This window comes from Dryobates pubescens, chromosome 36 (assembly GCF_014839835.1).
Source record: "Dryobates pubescens isolate bDryPub1 chromosome 36, bDryPub1.pri, whole genome shotgun sequence".
NCBI lineage: Eukaryota > Metazoa > Chordata > Aves > Piciformes > Picidae > Dryobates > Dryobates pubescens.
In genome coordinates, this window is record NC_071647.1 from 5,525,389 (window position 1) to 5,548,639 (window position 23,251).

The 23,251-nt window shown below is 64.8% G+C and overlaps 2 protein-coding genes across 2 annotated transcripts; one reads left to right on the top strand and one right to left on the bottom strand.

Moving 5' to 3' along the window:
* Positions 1-1,096: 1,096 nt before the first annotated feature.
* PSMC5 (proteasome 26S subunit, ATPase 5) lies at positions 1,097-9,250 on the bottom strand. Its single transcript, XM_054176651.1, has 12 exons — positions 9,155-9,250; positions 8,606-8,677; positions 6,655-6,724; positions 6,411-6,508; positions 5,603-5,659; positions 5,249-5,479; positions 3,482-3,608; positions 3,189-3,379; positions 2,486-2,584; positions 2,259-2,369; positions 1,902-1,988; positions 1,097-1,209 (listed from the first exon to the last, which is right to left on the bottom strand). The coding sequence occupies exons 1-12, from the start codon at positions 9,191-9,193 to the stop codon at positions 1,156-1,158; spliced, it is 1,236 nt and encodes a 411-aa protein (XP_054032626.1). The 5' UTR covers positions 9,194-9,250; the 3' UTR covers positions 1,097-1,155.
* Positions 9,251-9,880: 630 nt separating this feature from the next.
* FTSJ3 (FtsJ RNA 2'-O-methyltransferase 3) lies at positions 9,881-22,896 on the top strand. Its single transcript, XM_054176969.1, has 21 exons — positions 9,881-10,007; positions 10,139-10,244; positions 10,459-10,505; positions 10,795-10,874; positions 11,070-11,169; positions 11,329-11,523; positions 12,725-12,840; positions 14,865-14,969; positions 15,075-15,175; positions 15,248-15,328; positions 15,429-15,590; positions 16,112-16,247; positions 17,601-17,812; positions 17,913-18,036; positions 18,563-18,656; positions 19,331-19,484; positions 19,573-19,649; positions 19,771-19,873; positions 20,938-21,121; positions 21,217-21,311; positions 22,566-22,896. Exons 1-21 carry the CDS (start codon positions 9,941-9,943, stop codon positions 22,756-22,758), a joined length of 2,532 nt encoding a protein of 843 aa, XP_054032944.1. The 5' UTR covers positions 9,881-9,940; the 3' UTR covers positions 22,759-22,896.
* Positions 22,897-23,251: the final 355 nt, after the last annotated feature.

Sequence of the window (23,251 nt, forward strand, 5' to 3'; positions counted from 1 at the left end):
CCCCCCCTCCCCCTTTCTCTCTCTCTCTTCAACCAAAGTGGTTTTGTCATTCCAGAGGCCAGCCCTGGGCCCCCGCCCGGCCCCGAGGGTTGCTTTTCTTTTGCACTATTTTTGTGACCAGCTTTTTGTAGGGAGGAAAAAAAAAACAAACAAACCAACAAAAAACACTTAAAAACCCCACCCCCCCCGCCCCCTTTTTGCCCGGGGGGGGAGGGAGGTTTGTAGCCCCTGAATTAAGAGTTGCCTCCGATCTATGCAGTGGTTCTGTGCTGTCCCTCCCCCGAGGGCTGGCTCGGCCCAGGCTCAGCCCTGGGTGGTTTGGGTTTGTTTTTGGGGGGGGGGGGGGGGGGGGGGGGGGGGAAGGGGGAGGTTGGTTTCTTCTTTGCACCTAGCCCGGGGGGGGGCTTTATTTTTAGGGTTGATTTTTGACAATCAGGTAATTATTCCACCCCCCCACACACACCCTCCCCCTCTCCCTTCCTCCTCCTCCTCCTCTTCCCTGCCCTCCTCCTCCTCTTCCCTGCTCTTTGCTGTACTTAATGACTTCGCTGGAGGTCTCAGGGGGATGAAGAGGAGGTAGCTCTACCCCTTCCCCTTCCCCCCCCCCCCGTGGGCACAGCAGGGCTCTGGCAGGCAGTGGGCACCAAGAGAACTGGAGAGGCTTCATTTTGGGGGGGGGGGGGGGGGGGGGGGGGGGGGGGGGGGAGCTGGGGCTGAGGGGCCAGCCCCACCGAAGTGCCTTAACCCTGCTGCCCACCCTCCCTGCGCCCTCAGGCTCCTCCCAGCCCCGGGGGGGGGGGGTGGGCACAGGCAGAGGGGCCACGGGGATGGATGGATGGGTGGGTGGGGGGTGGGGGTGTTTACATGTTCCCTGGTGGGGGGTCTGGCTCAGGGGTGCCTGCTCCCTGCTCTGCCTCTTCTGTAACCATTTATTATTTGGGGGGTGTCTGTTTTGGGTCTTATTTTGGATCTTTTCTAATAAAACCAGTTAGCAGCAGCCTCTGTGCCTGGGGGTCTCTGTGTGTGTGTGCTGGAGGCTTGCAGCCCACCCCCCTGCATCCACCCCCCCCCCAAAGCAGCACCCGGGGGGGGCCAGAGCAGCACTTTATTGGACACACCACGGCCTGAGGAGCAGCGCCCCCCACTGCCTCCCCACTACTTCCACAGCTTCTTGATGGACATGTTCTTCTCACTGTCCTTCTGCATCACCTGGGCAGGCACAAAGAGACACTGGGGTCCCACAGCAGGCAGCACCCCCTCCCCCCACCCCCTACTGCCAAGCTGCAGCCCTGCATGGGGCAAGGAGCTGCAGCTTTCAGCTCCAGCCAGGCTCCGGCTCTGCAGCCCAGGAAACCTCTCCACCACCTCCTCCCTGGCAGCCAGGTTGGGGCAATGCCCTTCCTGGGGTTCCTGCAAGCACTTCAGCCTCCCTGAGGCTGCTGAAGGCCAGGCTGGATGAGGCCTTGAGCAGGCTGGGCTGGTGGGAGGTGTCCCTGCCCAGGGCTGGGGGTTGGAACTGGAGGATCCTCAAGGTCCTTCCCACCCCAAACCCTTCTATGAAGAAGGGAAGCACAGAGCCACTGAGGCTGGAAAAGCCTCTCAGGATCGGACCTGGAGCCATGGTTGAGTTGTCAGGCAAGAGGCTGGGCTTGATCCCTGAGGTCTTCTCCCCGCAGGCTGAGTCTATGCTCACCGAGCCCAACCCTTAACCCTCCTCCTCCAGGGTCACCCCTAAGGCACAGCCCCAAGTGCCACATCCCAACCACCTCGAGCCCCATCCAGGGCTGCCGCCTCGGCCGCGCCGTGGCCCCAGGGCTGACCCCCACCTCCCAGCTGCTGGCCGAAGCTGCCCAGCCCCCTTTGAGCCCCCCCCCGAGGCTGAAGCCCCCCCAGGCACTCACCTTGGCCACAGCCATCTCGAAGTCCTCCTGCGTGACGTGCACCCTGCGCTCCCGCAGGGCGTACATGCCGGCCTCGGTGCACACGCCCTGGCAGGGACAGGGGCATCAGCCACGGCCCCCCGCCAGCCCTGCTGCCCCCCGCCGGCCCCGCTGCCCCTGCTGCCCCCCGCCGGACCCACTGGCCCCCCGCCGGCCCCGCTGCCCCCCGCCGGCCCCCGCCCCCCGCCAGCCCCGCTGCCCCCCGCCGGCCCCGCTGCCCCCCGCCAGCCTCCCACGGGCCCCGCCGGCCCCTGCCAGCCCTGTGGCCCCCGCTGCCCCCCGCCGGCCCCCACCCCCCGCCGGCCCCCACCCCCGTACCTTCACCTCGGCGCCCGAGGCCCCCGGCATCAGCTCGGCGATCTTGCGCAGGTTGATGCCCCTGGTCAGGTTCATCTTGCGGGAGTGGATCTTGAGGATGTCCAGGCGAGCCTGCGGCAGGGCGGCGCGGGCAGGCTCGCGGCGGCTCCGGCACCGCGCCGGGCCGCTGCCCCCGGGAGAGGGGCAGGGAGGGAGGGCAGCGAGGGGGAGCTGGGGCCCTGCCTCACCTCCTCGTTGGGAGGGGGGAACTCGATCTTCCTGTCGATGCGGCCGGGGCGCAGCAGGGCCGAGTCCAGGATGTCGATGCGGTTGGTGGCCATGATCACCTGCACAGGGACGGCAGCTGCCACGCTCTGGGCAGCCTGGGCTGGCAGCACGCCGCCCCGAGCCAGCAGGGCACCGCCCTGCCCTGCCCCGAGCCAGCAGCACACCGCCCTGCCCTGCCCCGAGCCAGCAGGGCACCGCCCTGCCCTGCCCCGAGCCAGCAGGGCACCGCCCTGCCCTGCCCCGAGCCAGCAGGACACCGCCCTGCCCTGCCCCGAGCCAGCAGGACACCGCCCTGCCCTGCCCCGAGCCAGCAGCGCACTGCCCTGCCCTGCCCCGAGCCAGCAGGACACCGCCCTGCCCTGCCCCGAGCCAGCAGCGCACTGCCCTGCCCTGCCCCGAGCCAGCAGGGCACCGCCCCGCCCTGCCCCGAGCCAGCAGGACACCGCCCTGCCCTGCCCCGAGCCAGCAGGACACCGCCCTGCCCTGCCCCGAGCCAGCAGGGCACTGCCCCGAGCCAGCAGGACACCGCCCTGCCCTGCCCCGAGCCAGCAGGACACCGCCCCGAGCCAGCAGGACACCGCCCTGCCCTGCCCCGAGCCAGCAGGACACCGCCCCGAGCCAGCAGGGCACCGCCCTGCCCCGCCCCAGCAGCACCCCTCTCACCTTGATGTTCTTGGTGGCCTCGAAGCCGTCGAGCTGGTTGAGCAGCTCGAGCATGGTGCGCTGCACCTCGCTGTCGCCGCCGGAGCCGCCCTCCAGGCGGGAGGAGCCGATGGAGTCGATCTCGTCCATGAAGATGATGGAGGGGGCGTGCTCCCGCGCCATCACGAACAGCTCCCGCACCATGCGGGCGCCTGCGGGGACCAGGCTCAGCCCCGGCGGCTCCGGAGGCCGCGCTGGGGAGGCGGCGCCGGCAGCCCCCCCCCCCCCCCCCCCCCCCCCCGGTGCCCTTTTACCTTCCCCGATGAACTTCTGCACCAGCTCGGAGCCGGAGACGCGGATGAAGGTGCAGTCGGTGTGGTGAGCCACGGCCCTGGCCAGCAGCGTCTTGCCTGTGCCAGGGGGGCCATAGAGCAGCACACCCTGCAAGGGCCACGGGGACACCTCAGCTCCAGAGCCCCGCTCCGGCCATCCCCAGGCCCTGCTCTGCCCCTCCTCAGTCGGCTCCAGGGCCCTGCTCTGCCCCTCCCCGGCCGGCTCCAGAGCCCTGCTCCGGCCCTCCCCCGGCCCTGCTCTGCCCCTCCCCAGCTGACTCCTGGGGCCCTGCTCTGCCGCTCCCCAGCCAGCTCCAGAGCCCTGCTCCAGCCCTCCCCCTGGCCCTGCTCTGCCCCTCCCTGACCACTCCCCAGGCCCTGCTCTGCCCCTCCCTGGCCACTCCCCAGGCCCTGCTCTGCCCCTCCCTGACCACTCCCCAGGCCCTGCTCTGCCCCTCCCCAGCCAGCTCCAGAGCCCTGCTCCAGCCCTCCCCCTGGCCCTGCTCTGCCCCTCCCTGACCACTCCCCAGGCCCTGGTCTGCCCCTCCCTGGCCACTCCCCCAGCCCTGCTCTGCCCCTCCCTGACCACTCCCCAGGCCCTGCTCTGCCCCTCCCTGGCCACTCCCCCTGGCCCTGCTCTGCCCCTCCCTGACCACTCCCCAGGCCCTGCTCTGCCCCTCCCTGGCCACTCCCCCGGCCCTGCTCTGCCCCTCCCTGGCCACTCCCCCAGCCCTGCTCTGCCCCTCCCCGGCCGGCTCCAGGGCCCTGCTCTGCCCCTGCAGATCTTCAACTGCGTCCGGATGCGCTTCTCCGAGATCCCCATGAAGCTGGCAGGGCTGCTGCAGCACCCAGACCCCATCATCATCAACCACACCATCAGGTAGGGCTGCAGGCTCTGATGGACACTGCTGGGGCTGCAGGGGGGCTGCAGGGGATGGGCTCCTCCCCAGGGGGGCAGGACCTGCAGCTCTGCAGCCCAGGGCACTTGGCAGGGGAGGAGTGAGGGCAGCAGGGCAAGGGAGATTCTCCTGTTCCTCTGCTCTGCCCTGCTGAGGCCATGCCTGGAGTTCTGGGTCCAGCTCTGGGCTCCCCAGTTCAAGAGAGACAGAGAACTGCTGGAGAGTTGAGGGGAGGCTCCAAAGCTGCTGAGGGGCCTGGAACAGCTCTGGGAGGAGCAAAGGCTGAGAGCCCTGGGGCTGAGAGCCTGCAGAAGAGCAGCCCCAGAGGGCAGCTGAGCAATGCTCAACAAGAGCTGAAGGCTGGGGGGCAAGAGGCTGGGGCCAGGCTCTGCTCAGTGGTGCTCAGGGACAGCACAAGGGGCAGAGGGCACAAACTGGACCCCAGGAGGTGCATCTGAACAGGAGGAGAAAGTTGTTTGGTGTGAGGGTGCTGGAGGCCTGGGGCAGGCTGCCCAGAGAGGTGGAGTCTCCTTCTCTGGAGACTTTCAGCCCTCTCCTGTGTGCAGCCTGCCCCAGCTGCCCCTGCTCTGGCAGGGGGCTTGCACCCCATCATCTCTGGAGCTCCCTTCCAGCCCCCACCCTGCTGGCAGTCAGTGTAGAAGTGGCCAAACTACTCTGGGGGCTCCTGGGGCAGCCAGCAGGGAGCTCCTGGGGGAGCTGATCTGCACCTGCAGTGTGCAATGGCCATGGGGACACCTCAGCACCCCTGGCAGGGGACGTGGTGACACCCCCAGGGGCGACAGAGACCCCCCCCCCCCGAGCTGACCCCCTCCTCCCCCCCAGCACTTGCCTTGGGCTGGGCGATCCCCAGCGCCTCGAAGAGCTCCGGGTGCTTGACCGGCAGCTCGATCACCTCCTTGATCTCCTTGATCTGCTTGTCCAGGCCCCCAATCATCTCATAGGTGGAGTCTGGGACCTTCTCCACCATCATGAGGGACACCAGGGGGTCCACCTTGTTGGGCAGGATCTTGTGCAGGGTGTAGCTGTCGTTGCGCAGGGCCACGCGGCAGTTGGGGGTCACCTGCGGCACGGAGGGCGCTCAGCACCCCGGGGGCAGGGCTGGGGGCAGGGCTGGGGGCAGGCAGAGCCAGGCTGGCCAGGCCCAGCACAGCCACCTCCCCTCCCAAGGCCCCAGGACACTCACATCGTTGATGTCGATGTTCTTGTCCACATCCACCACGAACTTGCCCTCTGGGTGCACCTGGAAGGCAGCAGAGTGAATCTCACTCAAGTCCCTTCAGAGACCCACAGCAGCTGGGAGGAGGCAGAGAGCTCCCCAGCCCTAACCCTCCCCCCAGGAAAGGCCTCAGCCAGCTGCCTCCCACCAGCCTGGGGGGAGGTTTGGGCCCAGGAGAGGCACCACAAGGAGGAAGAGCTCAAAGCTCATCTCTCTGAGTGGTGACAACCCTGCAGAGCTTGTGCTCCCCCCACAGCATGGCTTGAGTTGGGAGGGAGCTTAAAGGTCATCCAGTTCCAACCCCACTGCCATCCACAGCCTCCCTGGGCCACCTGTGCCAGTGCCTCCCCACCCTCACTGCACAGAATTTCTTCCTCCTCTCCACTCTCAGTCTCTCCTCTCCCAGCTCAAAGCCATTGTTCCTCCTCCTGGCACTCCCAGCCCTTGCCAAAGTCCCTCCCCAGCTCTCCTGGAGCCCCTTCAGGTGCTGGAAGGCTGCTCTGAGGTCTCCCTGGAGCCTTCTCTTCTGAACAGCCCCAACTCTCCCAGCCTGTCCCCACAGGGGAGGTTCCCCAGCCTCTGATCATCTTCATGGCCTCCTCTGGAGCCTCTCTGGCAGCTCCAGGTCCCTCCTGTGCTGGGGGCCTCAGAACTGAACGCAGTGCAGCAGTGAGGTCTCACCAGAGCAGAGGGGGCAGAATCCCCTCCCTGCCCTGCTGCTCACAGCGCTTTGGGAGCCCACCCTGCCCACCCAGGGGGGAGCTCAGCCTCTTACCTTGACCAGCACCTTCTTCTTGTCCATGGCCCTCACCACTTCCCCCACGTAGGAGCCCTGCTCCTGCAGCAGCTGCAGCTCCTCCCGCAGCAGACGCACTGCGGAGAGGGAGGCGTCAGCGGCAGCCGCCGCAGGCCGAGCCCCTGCCCGCCACAGAGGGGCTGCACTCGCCCCTCTGACTGCCAGCTGGGCCAGGAGCAGCCCCAGAGCCCCAGGGGGGAGGAGGGGGGCAGGCAGGCCTCACCCTTGGCGTTGAGCTCGTTGCGCTGCGCTTGCAGGCGCCGCAGGTTCTGGCTCTTCTCGTTCACGATCAGCTGCGGGGAGGGAAGTTGAGCTGAGGCCTCACACAGCACCCACACCAAGCCAGCCTGGCCACCAGCACAGGGCTCCTGGTCTGGGCACAGGGACATCCTTCAGCTCCATAAACACCTCAGAGGCCTGGGGGGGACAGCAAGTCATCCACGGGACAGCGACGTGCTCTGTGCCCCACGGAGAGCTTATTGTCCCCCAGGGCCAGGGGGAGGCTGGGGGGCACCAGGTGTGGCCAGCAGGCCAAGGGAGGCTCTCCTCCCCCTACAGCCCTACTGAGTGCTGTGAGCAGTCTGGGGCTCCCCAGTTCAAGAGAGACAGAGAGCTGCTGGAATAGAGCAGAGCAGAGCAGAGCAGAGCAGAGGAGCAGAGCAGAGCAGAGGAGTAGAGCAGAGGAGCAGAGCAGAGCAGAGCAGAGCAGAGGAGTAGAGCAGAGGAGCAGAGCAGAGCAGAGCAGAGGAGTAGAGCAGAGGAGCAGAGCAGAGCAGAGCAGAGCAGAGCAGAGCAGAGCAGAGCAGAGCAGAGGAGTGGAGCAGAGTAGAGCAGAGCAGAATGAACCAGATTGGAAAAGACCTCAGAGATCCTCAAGTCCAACCTCTCCCCCAGCACCATCTGAGCAACTCAACCATGGCTCCAAGGGCCTCATCCAGGCTCTCCCTGAACACCTCCAGGGATGGGGACTCCACCACCTCCCTGGGCAGCACATCCCAGTGGCCAATCTCTCTTGCTGGGAAGAATTTCTTCCTAACATCCACCTGAAACCTCCCCTGGCACAGCTTGAGACTGTGTCCTCTTGTTCTGCTGCTGCTTGCCTGGCAGAAGAGCCCAACCCCCACCTGGCTCCAACCTCCCTGCAGGGAGTTGCAGAGAGCAAGAAGGTCTCCCCTGAGCCTCCTCTTCTGCAGGCTAAGCAACCCCAGCTCCCTCAGCCTCTCCTCCCAGGGCTGTGCTCCAGACCCCTCCCCAGCTTTCTTGCCCTTCTCTGGACACCTTCCAGCAGCTCAACCTCTTTCCTAAGCTGAGGAGCCCAGAGCTGGACACAGGACTCCAGGTGTGGCCTCAGCAGTGCTGAGCACAGGGCACAAGGACTTCCCTGCTCCTGCTGGCCACACTCTTCCTGCTGCAGGCCAGGATGCCCTTGGCCTTCTTGGTCCCCTGGGCACACTGCTGGCTCATGAGATCCCAGAGAGGCTACAAGCATGGTGAAGGGACAGGAAGATCTCTCTTGTGAAGAAGGACTGAGAGACCTGGGGGTGTTAAATCTGGAGAGAGAACCTTGTTAATGCCTATAAACACCTGAAGAATGGGTGCCAAGAAGGGGATAGACTCTGCTCAGTGGTGCCCAGGGACAGGACAAGGAGCAGTGGGCACACACTGGAACCCAGGAGGTTTCACCTCAACATGAGAAGAAACTTCTTTGGTGTGAGGCTGCTGCAGGCCTGGAGCAGGCTGCCCAGAGAGGTTGTGGAGTCTCCTTCTCTGGAGGCTTCCAAAGCCCACCTGGATGTGCTCCTGTGTGCCCTGCTCTGGCAGGGGGGTTGGGCTGGATGAGCTCCAGAGGTCCCTTTCAACCCCCAACACTTCCCAACTGTGATATCCAGCAGGACACAGCCAGCCAAACCCCCCTGCCAAGGGCTGGGCTGCAGCTCATACACACACAGCTCCCAGGGGTGAGATCCAGCTCACACACCCCTAAAGGCTGGGTGCTGCTGCCTCACAGCACCCCGGGGCAGAGCTTCCTCCAGAACAGGGCACCCACAGCACAAGGACTGAGAGTGCTGCTGAGGCAAGCTGCAGGCACAGAGCCGCACAGCCCCCGCTGGAAGCAGGGCCCTGCCGCCCCGGGGCTGGGTGCCTCCTGCAGGGCAGGGCCGGGGCTGGCTCACCTGCAGCTCCTCGATCTTGGAGAGGTAATACTGCCGGAGCCCGGTGCCGCCCTTCCCATCGTCCATCTCCATCTGCGAGAGAGCACAGCTCAGCACCACAGCTCCGCAGGCCGCCAGTGCCACCCAGGGACTCAAACATTACCTCTACCCCCATTTAGTCTCCCTCCTGCCTCTCTGGCTGCTGTTTCCCCTCCCCGATCCCCGCGGGTCCGGCCCCAGGTCTCCCCTTTCCCTCCCACTCACCGGCTGCCTCCCCGGACCAGTTCCCAAACGAGGCCCCCAGGCTCCCGTTCCACCATTCCCACCCACATCTGCCCCACTCCTCCCTACCCCTTCCCCAAGCCTTGTCCCGCGTCGCCTAAGGCTGTCTCAGGCGCTGGTCTACCCCCGGCCATTTGGGGCGGCCGAGGCGAGACCGCCGAGTCACGGCGCCCGACAGGCCCCAAGCACATCCGGGCGCGGCAGAGCCCCGCCGCAACACCGGGAGATCTGAACACCCCCCGGGCCGGCGGCCGCGCCCCGTCCCGACCCGCTGCAGCCCGGCCGCACCTGCTCGGGGCCGTCCACCGCCATCTTCTCCGCCGGCATGAGGACCCCGGCACCGCTCCTGCCGGCACTAAAGATGGCGGCCACCCTCCTTCCGCCTCCCGCTCGCCGGGCGTGATGGCGTCACTTCCTCTCTCCGCCAGGCCACAGGCACCAAGGGGACCCTAGCCGAGCAGAGCGCATGCGCAATGTGACCCTCTCCGGTCTGGGCTTTGGCGCCATCTCGGTGCGGTCGAAGATGTTTTATCCTTATCGTCAAGAACCGAAGATACAAGGAAAGGTCTTAGGCGCTCTTATGAGGGGAGTTCCTTGTCTTACCCCCTTCTTCCGTCCCCTGCAACCAGCCTGGCCGTGGCAACGGGGACTCGCCACTCCCAAGATGGCGGCGAGAGGGAGAGGGAGCGGAAGCGGAAGCAGGGCGGTTCGCGTGGGGCGCGCCGGGAAGGCGGTGTGGGCACGCGGCGGCGGCACCGGCACCGGGATCGGGACCGGCACCGGGATCGGGGTCGTGTGTGCGGAGAAGGGGAGACCGGAGTGCCCGGGCTGAGGGAGCCCTGTGCCGGGGTAAGCCGGGAAGCTGCCGGGGTGCACCTGGAGGAAGTGGCGAGAGGCCCTGGGGTGACGTGGGGCCGCGGCAGGCTGGGCAGGGGGGCATCGGCGAGCAGACACCGGCGTTCCCCTGCGGAGGTCATTCCGCCGTCCCCAGCTCGCCCGCTCTGTTTCCCGCAGGTCCCTTTCGGCGGCTGACAGCAGGTCGCGACCCCGCGGAGGGTCCCTCCCGGCGCCGCCATGGGCAAGAAAAGCAAATTGGGGAAGAGCCGGAGGGACAAGTTCTACCACCTGGCCAAGGAGACAGGTGAGGGGCTGCAGCCCCCTGGCTATGCGACGGGGCTGGCTGCAGCCCTGCTAACCGGTACCCCCGGTCCTCTGTACCCGCGGTGATCGGCATCCCCAGTCGTCTGTAACCCGCGGCTCTCCTTCCTGCAGGCTTTCGCTCCCGCTCCTCCTTCAAGCTTCTCCAGCTCAATAGGAAGTTCCAGTTCCTGCAGAAGGCTCGGGCGCTGCTGGACCTCTGTGCAGCCCCCGGCGGCTGGTGAGTGGGGTCAGGGCCCCGAGGTACAGCCCAGTGCCGCAGCCCAGTGCCACCCCTGCTCTGGGACACTGTAACAGGCTTGCTTGTGTGGTCCCTGTCGCTGTGTGTCTGTTCTTAATGCCAGTGATTACCCCAGACCCCCAGCAGCACAGTTCAAGGCTGAAAGGCTCTGCTGGGATCCTGCTGCAGCTTTGTTCCTCTCTGTCCTTTCTAGGCTGCAGGTGGCTTCCAAATTCATGCCAGTTTCCAGCTTGATCATTGGTGAGTGATGGGGCACAGCAGGAGCAAATGAGGGACAGGGACCACTACTGCAGGCTCTGGAGTTGCCAAAGAAATGGGATTTGGGGCTGGGGATCTTGGTAGGAAGAGAGGGTGGTTGGGGAAGCCACATGGGATGGGCTGGAGCCCAGGTTTGAGGGGTCATAGAATCACAGAGTGCACTGGGTTGGAAGGGACCCTCAAAGGTCACCTTGTCCAAGTCCCCTCCAGCGAGCAGGGACACCTGCAGCTAGATTGGGGTTGTGGTGCTCATGTTTCTTACTCACCCCAGGGGTGGACCTGGTCCCCATCAAGCCCATCCCCAACGTGGTGACCTTGCAGGAGGACATCACCACTGAGAAGTGTCGCCAGGTATGACCCTGCCACCCTCACCCCCTGAGCAGGGCTGTTTGCCACGGGGGTGGGCATCCCCCTGCCTGCTCAGCTGGGCCTCCCTTGGCTGGCACGGAGGCAGGAGGCTGAGCTGAGCTGCTGTGGACCTGGGGGTGCTGCCTGGTGACTCTTGCAGAGGGCTTGGGGGAACAACTTCCTCTCCCCACCCCTCAGGCCCTGCGCAAGGAGCTGCAGACCTGGAAGGTGGACGTGGTGCTGAACGACGGAGCGCCCAACGTGGGAGCCAGCTGGGTGCACGATGCCTATTCCCAGGGTGAGGCCTGCCTGGGCTTGGGAGGGGTCCTGCTGTGGTCTGGAGGGATCCAAGGGCAGGCACTCCTCCCCCCTGCAGGGCAGAGGGGCAGGGGTGTGCCCTGTGGTGGGCGGTGTGAGGGTGGTGGCAGCTGCTGACTGCTTCCCTGCCTCTCTCCAGCCAACCTGACCCTGATGGCCCTGAAGCTGGCCTGTGAGTTCCTGTGCAAAGGAGGCTGGTTCATCACCAAGGTGTTCCGCTCCAGGGACTACCAGCCCCTGCTCTGGATCTTCCAGCAGCTCTTCCAGAAGGTCCAAGCCACCAAGCCCCAGGCCTCCCGCAACGAGTCTGCCGAGATCTTCGTGGTGTGCCAGGGTGAGCAGCACAGGGGGGAGCCCTGCAGCTGCTGGGCTGGGGATGGGAGCAATCCACTCCCAGCTCTGATTCCTTCAGCCCAGGGCATCAGGGAACAATCCACTCCCAGCTCTGATTCCTTCAGCCCAGGGGATCAGGGAACAATCCACTCCCAGCTCTGATTCCTTCAGCCCAGGGGATCAGGGAACAATCCACTCCCACCTCTGATTCCTTCAGCCCAGGGGATCAGAGAACAACCCACTCCCAGCTCTGATTCTTTCATCCCAGGGGATCAGAGAACAACCCACTCCCAGCTCTGATTCCTTCAGCCCAATCCCCTCCCAACTCTGATTCCTTCAGCCCAGGGGATCAGGGAAAATCCACTCCCAGCTCTGATTCCTTCCTGCCAAATTAACCAGAGGAAAATCCACTCCCAGCTCTGATTCCTTCATCCCAGGGGATCAGGGAACAATCCACTCCCAGCTCTGATTCCTTCAGCCCAGGAGATCAGGGAAGAATCCACTCCCAGCTCTGATTCCTTCAGCCCAATCCACTCCCAACTCTGATTCCTTCAGCCCAGGGGATCAGGGAAAATCCAGCTCTGATTCCTTCATCCCAGGGGATCAGGGAACAATCCACTCCCAGCTCTGATTCCTTCATCCCAGGGGATCAGGGAACAATCCACTCCCAGCTCTGATTCCTTCATCCCAGGGGATCAGGGAACAATCCACTCCCAGCTCTGATTCCTTCAGCCCAGGGGATCAGGGAACAATCCACTCCCAGCTCTGATTCCTTCAGCCCAGGGGATCAGGGAACAATCCACTCCCAGCTCTGATTCCTTCATCCCAGGGGATCAGGGAACAATCCACTCCCAGCTCTGATTCTTTCATCCCAGGAGATCAGGGAAAATCCACTCCCAGCTCTGATTCCTTCAGCCCAGGGGATCAGGGAACAATCCACTCCCAGCTCTGATTCCTTCAGCCCAATCCACTCCCAGCTCTGATTCCTTCAGCCCAATCCACTCCCAGCTCTGATTCCTTCATCCCGGGGGATCAGGGGAAAATCCACTCCCAGCTCTGATTGCTTCAGCCCAATCCACTCCCAGCTCTGATTCCTTCATCCCAGGGGATCAGGGAACAATCCTCTCCCAGCTCTGATTGATTGCTTCAGCCCAGGGGATCAGGGAAGAGTCCACTCACACCTCTGATTTTTTTCATCCTAGGTTACCAGGCTCCAGACAAAATTGACAGCAAGTTCTTTGACCCAAAATATGCTTTCAAGGAGGTGGAGGTCCAGGCTAAGTCTGTCAGTGAGCTGATCAGCAAGAAGAAGCCCAAGGTAGGAGCAAGGCCAAATGCACACGACTGGGCCTGGGGTCTGGGGCCAAAGAGGTTGAAATGGGCAAAGTTGCTCAGGAAAAGTAGGGCCTGGGGATGTGAAGGGGTGAAAGAGGCTTTCTGGGAGAGGTTTCCAGCCTTAGGAGGTGGCACTGTGATGGGGAAGGGCTGAGGGAGCTCTGGGGCTCTTTAGCTTGGAGTAGAGGAGCCTGAGGGGTGCCTGTTGATAAAGCTGGTCAGGGCAGTGTGGGGAGGATAGAGCCAGGCTCTGCTCAGGGATGTCCAAGGACAGCACCAGGGGCACTGGGTGCCAGCTGGAGCAGAGGAGCTGCCATGGGAACAGAGGGGAAAACTTCTTCACTGTGAGGCTGCTGGAGGCCTGGAGGAGGCTGCCCAGAGAGGTTGTGGAGGCTCCTTCTCTGGGGACAATCCAACCCCCCCTGGCTGTGTTCCTGTGTGAGCTGCTCTGGGTGACCCTGCTCTGGCAGGGGGGTTGGGCTGGATGAGCTCCAGAGGTCACTCTGTGAATCTGTGTGAAGTGGTGACCCAAGCTGGGAGGCTGGGGATGGGTTGGTGAAACCCTCCCCACAGTGGCTGGCTGCTGGCTGTGTGTCTCTGGTGGGGTGGAGTGGAGTAGAGTGGAGTGGAGTGGAGTAGAGTAGAGTAAAGTAGAGTAGAGTAGGAATGGAATGGAATAGAATAGAGTAGAATAGACCACGTTGGAAAAGACCTCAGAGATCATCAAGGCCAACCTCTCACCCAGCACCATCTGACCAACTCAACCATGGCACCAAGGGCCTCATCCAGGCTCTTCCTAAACACCTCCAGGGATGGGGACTCCACCACCTCCCTGGGCAGCACATCCCAGTGGCCAATCTCTCTGTCTGGGAGGAATTTCTTCCTAACATCCAGCCTAAACCTCCCCTGGCACAGCTTGAGACTGTGTCCTCTTGTTCTGCTGCTGCTTGCCTGGCAGAAGAGACCAACCCCCAGCTGGCTCCAACCTCCCTGCAGGGAGTTGCAGAGAGCAAGAAGGTCTCCCCTGAGCCTCCTCTTCTGCAGGCTAAGCAACCCCAGCTCCCTCAGCCTCTCCTCACAGGGCTGTGCCCCAGACCCCTCCCCAGCTTTCTTGCCCTTCTCTGGACACCTTCCAGCAGCTCAACCTCTTTCCTAACCTGAGGAGCCCAGAGCTGGACACAGGACTCCAGGTGTGGCCTCAGCAGTACTGAGCACAGGGCACAAGGACTTCCCTGCTCCTGCTGGCCACACTCTGCCTGCTGCAGGCCAGGATGCCCTTGGCCTTCTTGGCCCCCTGGGCACACTGCAGGCTCCTGTTCAGCTGCTGTCCACCACTGCCCCCAGGTCCCTCTCTGCCTGGCTGCTCTCAGCCACTCTGCCCCCAGCCTGTAGCACTGCCTGGGGTTGCTGTGGCCAATGTGCAGCCCCTGGCACTTGTCTGTGTTCAATCTCCTGCCCTTGGCCTCTGCCCATCTGCCCAGCCTGGCAGGGTCCCTCTGCAGAGCTCTCCTCCCCTCTAACAGATTTCAGGCAAAGGATGCTAAAGGCCACATCAGGTGGCCTCAGCTGGGCATGGAAATTCATAGAATCAGTAAGGTTGGAAAAGACCTCAGAGCTCAGCAAGTCCAAGCTGTCACCCAGCACCTCCTGACAACCAAACCATGGCTCCCAGTGCCACATCCAATCCCCTCTGGAACACCTCCAGGGATGGGGACTCCACCACCTCCCTGGGCAGCACATCCCAGTGGTCAATAACTCTTGCTGGGAAGAACTCCTCTTCACTCCCTGTGAGGAAGAACTCTTTTCTGTGAAGAACTTGACAGGCCTTGATCCCTGGCACCTCTCTGGGCCTGGGGTGGGCCTGGCAGCCTGCCCTGGTCCCTCGGTGGGCATGCTGAGGTGGCCATTGCAGCAGGACCAGGCCCCATGCCATCACTCCTCCTCTTAGAGGTGGCTGCAGCTGCTTTTGTGCCCTTCTGTGTCTCACACAGCTCCTTCCTCCTGCAGGCAGAAGGCTATGCAGACGGTGACACCACTCTGTACCACCGCTTCACCCTGATGGACTTCCTCAAGGCTCCCAACCCTGTGGACTTCCTCTCCAAGGCCAACGAGGTGAGCACCTGGAGCCAGGCTGGGGGGGGGACTTGGGTGTCTGAGGAGCACAGAGGGAGGCAGGGCAGGAGCTGGGGCTGAGCCCTGTGCCTCTGCTCCCTGCAGATCACGCTGGGGGACGGCGAGCTGGAGAAGCACAGCTCCAGCAGCGAGGAGCTGCGGCAGTGCTGCAAGGACATCCGCGTGCTGGGGCGCAAGGAGCTCAGGTGCTGGGGGGCCCTGGGCCAGGGGGTCATGGGGGGGCTGGGGGCTGGCTGACACTCTGCCTCCCTGCACAGAGCCCTGCTGAACTGGAGGACCAAGCTGCGGCGTTTCTTGGCCAAGAAGCTGAAGGAGCAGGCGAAGGAGCTGGACATCAAGTAGGGGTCGCTCAGGGCTGCCCCTGGGTGCCAGCGTGGGGCAGGGGGGGTGGGCCTGGGGAGACCAGGGACAGCAGTCTGAGCTCCTTCCTCTTGGCAGCCTGAGCTCAGGTGAAGAGGAAGAAGGCAGAGAGGAGGAGGAGAAGAAGGAGAAGAAGTCGTCACCAAACGCTGCAGCCGATGAGGAGGCGAAAGAGGAAGAGGAGGAGGTGGAGCTGGCGCTGGCAGAGATGAAGGCCAAGGAACTGGCAGAATTGAAAAGGTAAACGTTTAGCCTGGAGGTGAGGAGAAAGTTCTTCCCAGAGAGAGTTGTTAGCTGTTGGGATGTGCTGCCCAGGGAGGTGGTGGAGTCCCCATCCCTGGAGGTGTTCCAGAGGGGCTTGGATGTGGCACTGGGAGCCATGGTTGAGTTGTCAGGGGGTGCTGGGTGACAGCTTGGACCTGCTGAGCCCTGAGGTCTTTTCCAGCCTTATTGATTCTGTGATTCAGGTCTCCCAGGAGAGGTGAGGGAACAGAGGGCCAGCAGAGCCCAGGGGGGCTTCAGCCATGGGGACACAAGGGTGCTGGTGTCAGAACCTGTGCCCACAGCGCGTGGGGTTTGTGGGGCTGGGGCCCTCTGCTCCTCCAGGCAGGTGAAGCAGTTGTCCCAGCGGAGGGGACCCCTCCCAGGGGGACAGCAGCGCTGCTGGGGGAGGTCTGGCACTGCTGTGACAAGGGATGAGCCTCTGGGGGGTGGTGTGTGGGGGGGAGAGGGTAGCCTCATCCCTCTGCTGCCTGCTGCAGGAAGAAGAAGAAGCTCCTGAGGGAGCAGCGGAAGCAGCGCGAGCGCGTGGAGCTGAAGATGGACCTGCCTGGCGTCTCCATTGCCGAGGACGGCGACACCAGCATGTTCTCCCTCCGCACCATCCAGAGGACCCCGGTGTGTGGGGCAGGGGGAGGCCCCCAGAGCCACTGGGCCAGGGCAGGGGGAGGCCCCCAGAGCCACTGGGGATGGGCCGGGGGCAGGGGGAGGCTCCCAGAGCCACTGGGGCTGGGCCAGGGGCAGGGGGAGGCTCCCAGAGCCACTGGGCCAGGGGCAGGGGGAGGCCCCCAGAGCCACTGGGGCTGGGCCAGGGGCAGGGGGAGGCCCCCAGAGCCACTGGGGCTGGGCCGGGGGCAGGGGGAGGCCCCCAGAGCCACTGGGGCTGGGCCGGGGGCAGGGGGAGGCCCCCAGAGCCACTGGGGCTGGGCCAGGGGCAGGGGGAGGCCCCCAGAGCCACTGGGGCTGGGCCGGGGGCAGGGGGAGGGCCCCAGAGCCACTGGGGCTGGGGCAGGGGGAGGCCCCCAGAGCCACTGGGGCTGGGGCAGGGGCAGGGGGAGGGCCCCAGAGCCACTGGGGCTGGGCCGGGGGCAGGGGGAGGCCCCCAGAGCCACTGGGGCTGGGGCAGGGGGAGGCCCCCAGAGCCACTGGGGCTGGGGCAGGGGCAGGGGGAGGGCCCCAGAGCGACTGGGGCTGGGCCAGGGGCAGGGGGAGGCTCCCAGAGCCACTGGGGCTGGGCCGGGGGCAGGGGGAGGCCCCCAGAGCCACTGGGGCTGGGCCAGGGGCAGGGGGAGGCTCCCAGAGCCACTGGGGCTGGGCCAGGGGCAGGGGGAGGCTCCCAGAGCCACTGGGGCTGGGCCAGGGGCAGGGGGAGGCCCCCAGAGCCACTGGGGCTGGGCCGGGGGCAGGGGGAGGCCCCCAGAGCCACTGGGGCTGGGCCGGGGGCAGGGGGAGGGCCCCAGAGCCACTGGGGCTGGGCCGGGGGCAGGGGGAGGGCCCCAGAGCCACTGGGGCTGGGCCAGGGGCAGGGGGAGGCCCCCAGAGCCACTGGGGCTGGGCCGGGGGCAGGGGGAGGGCCCCAGAGCCACTGGGGCTGGGCCAGGGGGAGGGCCCCAGAGCCATTGGGGCTGGGCCGGGGGCAGGGGGAGGGCCCCAGAGCCACTGGGGCTGGGCTGGGGGCAGGGGGAGGGCCCCAGAGCCACTGGGGCTGGGGCAGGGGGAGGCCCCCAGAGCCACTGGGGCTGGGCCGGGGGCAGGGGGAGGCCCCCAGAGCCACTGGGGCTGGGGCAGGGGGAGGCCCCCAGAGCCACTGGGGCTGGGCCGGGGGCAGGGGGAGGCTCCCAGAGCCACTGGGGCTGGGGCAGGGGGAGGCTCCCAGAGCCACTGGGGCTGGGGCAGGGGGAGGCTCCCAGAGCCACTGGGGCTGGGCTGGGGGCAGGCTGCAGCTCCTGACTCCTCTCTCTCGCCTCGCAGCTGCTGAACGAGGTGACCCGGGGGGACATGGCTTCAGCTGATGCCCTGCTGGAGATGGGGCCTGGAGAGGATGACATTTACATCTCAGATCATGAGAAGGAGGAGGAGGATGATGTGTCCCTGGCCAGTGAGCTGGACCCAGAGGAGCTGGTGGAGATAGAGGCCCGACAGCGCCGGCTGGAGCGGGAGAGGCGAGAGCAGGGGGCCAAGCGGTGAGGGCCAGGAGAGGCCTCCCTGGAGCAGGCCCAGAACCCAGCAGTGAGCACACCCCCTCCTGGCTGGGGAGCACTGATCCTGCTGTCTCTGTCACAGTGGGAAGTTCAAGCAGAAGCAAGAGGAGGAGGAGGAAGAAGAGAAGGAAGAGAATCCTCTGCTGGTGCCCCTGGAGGAGAAGTCAGTGCTGGAGGAGCGGCAGGCCAGCATGTGGTTTGGGAAGGTGAGAGCCCTGGGCCAGCAGTCACAGGGCACCCCTGCAGCTCCCCAGCTCTGCCCTGTGTCCCCTGCCCCACAGCTCAGCTCTGCCCTGTGTCCCCTGACCCACAGCTCAGCTCTGTGTCCTCTCACCCTTGGCTCAGCTCTGCCCTGTGTCCCCTGCCCCAGAGCTCAGCCCTGTGTCCTCTCACCCTTGGCTCAGCTCTGCCCTGTGTGCCCTGCCCCAGAGCTCAGCTCTGCCCTGTGTGCCCTGCCCCAGAGCTCAGCTCTGCCCTGTGTGCCCTGCCCCAGAGCTCAGCTCTGCCCTGTGTGCCCTGCCCCACAGCTCAGCTCTGCCCTGTGTGCCCTGCCCCAGAGCTCAGCTCTGCCCTGTGTGCCCTGCCCCAGAGCTCAGCTCTGCCCTGTGTGCCCTGCCCCACAGCTCAGCTCTGCCCTGTGTGCCCTGCCCCAGAGCTCAGCTCTGCCCTGTGTGCCCTGCCCCAGAGCTCAGCTCTGCCCCACATCCCCTGCCCACTGCTCTCCATCCCCAGGACGCCTTTGCTGGCATCGAGGACGATGCAGATGAGGACCTGGAGCTGGGGCAGTCACAGCTGCTGGCTGAGAAGCAGAGAGAGACTCAGAGAGGTCAGTGGGGGGCTGCATTGTTGGGCTGGGGGGCACAGGGACAGCCCCAGGGCCCATGATGGGATACAGCTGTGAGGTCTCCAGGGGCTGTCTCCAGCCTGTGTCATTACACAGTTACAGAGCTGGCATTAGAGTAGCCTTGGAAGGGACCTGAAAGCTCATCCAGCCCTAACCCCCTGCCATGGGCTGGGACACCTCCCACCAGCCCCCAGCTTGCTCAAGGCCTCATCCAGCCTGGCCTGGAACACCTCCAGGGAGGGGACAGCCACAGCTTCTCTGGGCAACCTGTGCCAGGGTCTCCTCACCCTCCTGGGGAGCAATTTCCTCCTCTAATCTAAGTCTCCTCTCTCTGAATCTGAAACCATCACCCCTTGCCCTATCACCACACTCCCTGATCATGAGTCCCTGTCCATCTTTCCTGTGGGCCCCTCTGAAGTACTGCACAGTCTTCTCCAGGCTGGACAACCCCAAGCCTGCCCCCACAGGAGAGGTGCTGCTCTCCACCCCTTCATCCCACACTCTGCACTGCTGGCAGGTGATGCCCAGCTGCAGGACCTTGCCCTTGGCCTCACTGAACCTCATGAGGTTCGTCTCATGAAGCTGAGTCTCTGGAGGAATGGCCTGCAGCAGAGTCTCCCTCAGCCCTTTCTCACCCAGTGGTTCCTGCTCCCCAGGCAAAGCCAGAAGGAAAGGGCAGCAGAAGGAAGCCCAGGAGGAGGAAGGTCCAGCCGAGCCCCCAGCCGCTGCAGACACCAAACCCACCCCCGGTGAGGCGCAGGAGGAGCAGAGCAGCGATGATGACAGCAGCAGCAGCAGTGATGAGGAGAGGTGAGGGCTGAGGGGACAGTGGTCTGGATGTTCTCCCTCTCAGCTCCTCAGTGCTGGAGAGCTGAACCCTGACCACTGCTCTCCACAGGCCACTGGTCCCAGCGGGGCCGAAGCGAGGCCGTGTGGAGCCCTGCGGCTTCGAGGTGGTGCCCATCGTGGACCCAGGTGAGTGGAGTCCCCTTTCTGGGGACAAGGGGCAGGCTCAGCCAGTGCCCTCAGGGGCTGGCAGAGCTGCTGGCTGGCAGGCTGCTTGCAGGTGACCCAAGCTGTGTCCCTGTCCCTGCAGTGAAGAGGGCTCGAGTCCTGGACGCAGAGGGCCTGGCGCTCGGCTCCGTCATCGCCACCTCCAAAAAGGCCAGGAGGGACCTGATTGATGACTCCTTCAACAGGTACCTGCAGCTCTGCCTGCTGGAGGGGCAGCAGCATTCTGCCTCCCAGGAGCAGAAAGGCTCACAGAATGCCAGGGGGGAAGGGAGCTCAGGGATCAGCAGGTGTGGTGATGACGCCAAGCTGCGTGCTGTGGACGCGCTGGAGGGCAGGGCTGGCATCCAGATGGATCTCAGCAGGCTTGAGAAGTGGCCAGTGCCAGCTGCAGGAGGTTCAGCAAGGCACAGGGCAAGGTCAGGACAAATCCAGGCACAAATCCAAGCTGGATGTAGAGTGGGTTGAGAGCAGCCCTGAAGAAAGAGTCTTGGGGGTGAGCAGCTCCCCAGGAGCCAGCAGTGGCCTCCTGCAGCCCTGCAGGCAGCTGTGTGCTGGGCTGCAGCCAGAGCAGGGTGGGCAGCAGGGCAGGAGAGGGGATTCTGCCCCTGGGCTCTGCTCTGCTCAGACCTCACCTCCAATCCTGCCTCCAGTTTTGCTGTCCCCAGCAGAAGGAGGACACAGAGCTGCTGGAGAGAGTCCAGAGGAGGCCACAAGGATGCTCCAAGGGCTGGAGCAGCTCTGCTGGGAGCACAGGCCGAGGGAGCTGGGGCTGTGCAGCCTGCAGAGGAGAAGGCTCCAGGGGGACCTCAGAGCTGCCTGCCAGTGCCTGAAGGGAACCTGCAGGAAGGCAGCAGAGAGACTTTTCCTGAGGGTGTCTGGAGCCAGGCCCAGGGGGAATGGTTTGGAGCTGAGGCAGAGCAGGGTTGGACTGGAGCTGAGGGAGAAGTCCTTCAGTCCCAGGGTGGTGAGAGCCTGGCACAGGCTGCCCAGGGAGCTTGTGGCTGCCTCCTCCTTGGAGGTGCTCAAGGCCAGGCTGGATGAGGCCTTGGGCAGCCAGGTCTGGCTGAGAGGTGTCCCTGCCCTCCTCATGGAGGTCACAGCAGCTGCCCTCTGAGCTCCCTTCCAACCCGGGCCGCTCCCTGGCTCCGCCGCTCCCGCACACCCTTCCCGGCGCGGCGGGGGGCAGGCGGGCGCCTGCGGGGGGTCCTCGGGTCCTGGCAGCTCAGGCAGGGCTGCTGCCTCCCCCCAGGTACTCCTACAACGAGGAGGAGGGGGAGCTGCCGGAGTGGTTCACGGAGGAGGAGAAGCGGCACCGCTGCAAGCAGCTGCCTGTGGACAAGGCGACGGTGGAGGCCTACCGGCAGCGCTGGCGCGAGATCAACGCCCGCCCCATCAAGAAGGTGGCGGAGGCCAAGGCCCGCAAGAAGAGGAGGGTGAGCAGCGCAGGCAGGCCCTCTGCTTGCCCCCCACACTCCTTCCCTCCACCCCAGGTGCTCCAGCCCTTCCCCCCCCCGCTGTGTCCCCGCAGATGCTGAAGAAGATGGAGCAGATGAAGAAGAAGGCAGAGTCGGTGGTGAACACGGTGGACATCTCGGAGAGGGAGAAGGTGGCTCAGCTGCGGCGGTGAGTGGGGGCAGCTGAGGTGCTGCTCAGCCTCTGTCCCGGCCTGGCTCGGGGCCTGGCCCAGCAAGAGTGTGGCCAGCAGGAGCAGGGAAGTGATTGTCCTGCTGGAGAGGCTGCACCCAGAGTCCTGGGGTCAGTGTTGGGCTCCTCGCTCCAAGAAGGACATTGGGGCAGGGCCGGAGCAGGGCAACCAAGCTGGGGAAGGGTCTGGAGAGCAAGGCTGGGGAGGAGCAGCTGAGGGAGCTGGGGGGGGGGGGGCGTTAGTCTGGGGAGAAGGAGGCTGAGGGAGACCTCATTGCTCTCTGCAGCTCCCTGAAAGGAGGCTGGAGCCAGGTGGGGGTTGGGCTCTGCTCCCTAGGAACAAGCAACAGGGCGAGAGGAAATGGCCTCGAGTTGTGCAAGGGGAGGTTTAGGTTGGCCATGAGGAACAACTTTAGCCCAAAAGGGTTCTCAGACACTGGCCCAGGCTGCCCAGGGCAGAAGTGGGATCCCCATGCCTGGAAGGGGGTTTCAGAGCCATGGAGATGTGGTGCTGAGGGCCAGGGGTTTGTGGGGTCCTGGCAGTGCTGGGTTCAGGGTTGGAATCAACGACCTTGATGGTCTCTTCCAACCAAAACAACTCTGATTCTGTGCTGCCTTGAGCCTGCAACCACAGCGTGGGGATAGCTGCATGTGTCCCAGCAGGGCTGCCAAAGGGTAGTCAGGGGGGTGGCCAAGCAAGCAAGGGAGCCCTGCCTTGAGGCCCAGAGGAGTGCTGGGATCCACCAGTGGCCTTTGGATACATCCCAGAGCCAAGCTCCTGGAGGACTCTTAGGCTCACAGGATGGGAGGGGTTGGAAGGGACCTCTGGAGATCATCAAGTCCAAACCCCCTGCCAGAGCAGGAGCAGAGAACCCAGCACAGGTCCCACAGGAACACATCCAGACAGGGCTGGGAAGGCTCCAGAGCAGGAGACTCCACAACGTCTCTGGGCAGCCTGCTCCAGGGCTCTGGGAGCCTCACAGTGCAGAAGTTCCTCCTCATGGTGAGGTGGAACCTTCTGTGCTGGAGTTGATATCCCTTGCCCCTTGCCCTCCCCCACCCTGGTGCCATCCATTCCTTTGCACTGTTGTTTTCCCCAGCCTGGCCTTGTGTTGGCCCAAGCCCCCGGGGCAGCCCCACCGGCGGCGGCACACAGAGGAGCTGTTTGCCAGCCCAGCACCGCCCCTCGCCCTGCCCCCGGGGTGCAGCTCACCTCTTTCCCTTCTCCCACAGCATCTACAAGAAGGCTGGGCTGGCCAAGGAGAAGAGGCAGGTGACCTACCTGGTGGCCAAGAAGGGGGTGGGACCCCGGGTCCGCCGCCCCCCGGGCGTCAAGGGGCAGTTCAAGGTGGTGGACAGCCGGCTGAAGAAGGACGTGAGGGCGCAGCAGCGCAAGGAGCAGCACCGGAGGAAGCGCCACAAGTGATGCTCCTCCAGCCCCAGCCTCAGCCTGGGGCACAGGGCAGGCCTGGCCTCCTGGCCTGTGGGGCTGAGGCCTCCTGCCCTCTCGCTGGGACCTCAGGAGCGGCCCTCAGGGCCCTCGGCCTCCCTCGGTGCCTTGATCGTGACTCGGCCTCCTGCCCGCCGCTGAGGCAGGGAGGGTTTGGGTGGCCTCCTCTCTGCTGGCTGTGTGGCTGCATCTCACCGCTGCTGAGAGGCTCTTGCCCTGCTGAGGTCACACAAACGTCCACGTGGCTGTTCCCAGGGAGGTGGTGGCTCAGGGGACAGCTCCCTGGGCTGTATTTGGCACCAGGATCTCGGGACGGTGAGCCCCGAGCCCAGGTGGGTGGTGAGGAAAAGACCAAGAAAGACCAAGAGAAGAAATGTGCTTGAGCCAATGATTTATTTAGACCCATGGAGGAAGCAGGCTGCTCTGCATCAACGAGTGCTGGCATTGTGGAGGTGGCCCCAGGTCCCTC

Excerpts from the sequence above, each read along its gene's own strand:
- PSMC5 (XM_054176651.1), bottom strand. The coding sequence starts at position 9,193 with ATGCCGGCGGAGAAGATGGCGGTGGACGGCCCCGAGCAG. Across the intron at positions 5,660-6,410 it reads AGAAGAAGGTGCTGGTCAAG|GTGCACCCAGAGGGCAAGTT; the intron begins GTAAGAGGCTGA and ends GCTGCCTTCCAG. Across the intron at positions 2,370-2,485 it reads TCCCCCCTCCCAACGAGGAG|GCTCGCCTGGACATCCTCAA; the intron begins GTGAGGCAGGGC and ends GCCCTGCCGCAG.
- FTSJ3 (XM_054176969.1), top strand. The coding sequence starts at position 9,941 with ATGGGCAAGAAAAGCAAATTGGGGAAGAGCCGGAGGGACAAGTTCTAC. Across the intron at positions 14,970-15,074 it reads TCCTCTCCAAGGCCAACGAG|ATCACGCTGGGGGACGGCGA; the intron begins GTGAGCACCTGG and ends TGCTCCCTGCAG. Across the intron at positions 21,312-22,565 it reads AAGGTGGCTCAGCTGCGGCG|CATCTACAAGAAGGCTGGGC; the intron begins GTGAGTGGGGGC and ends CTTCTCCCACAG.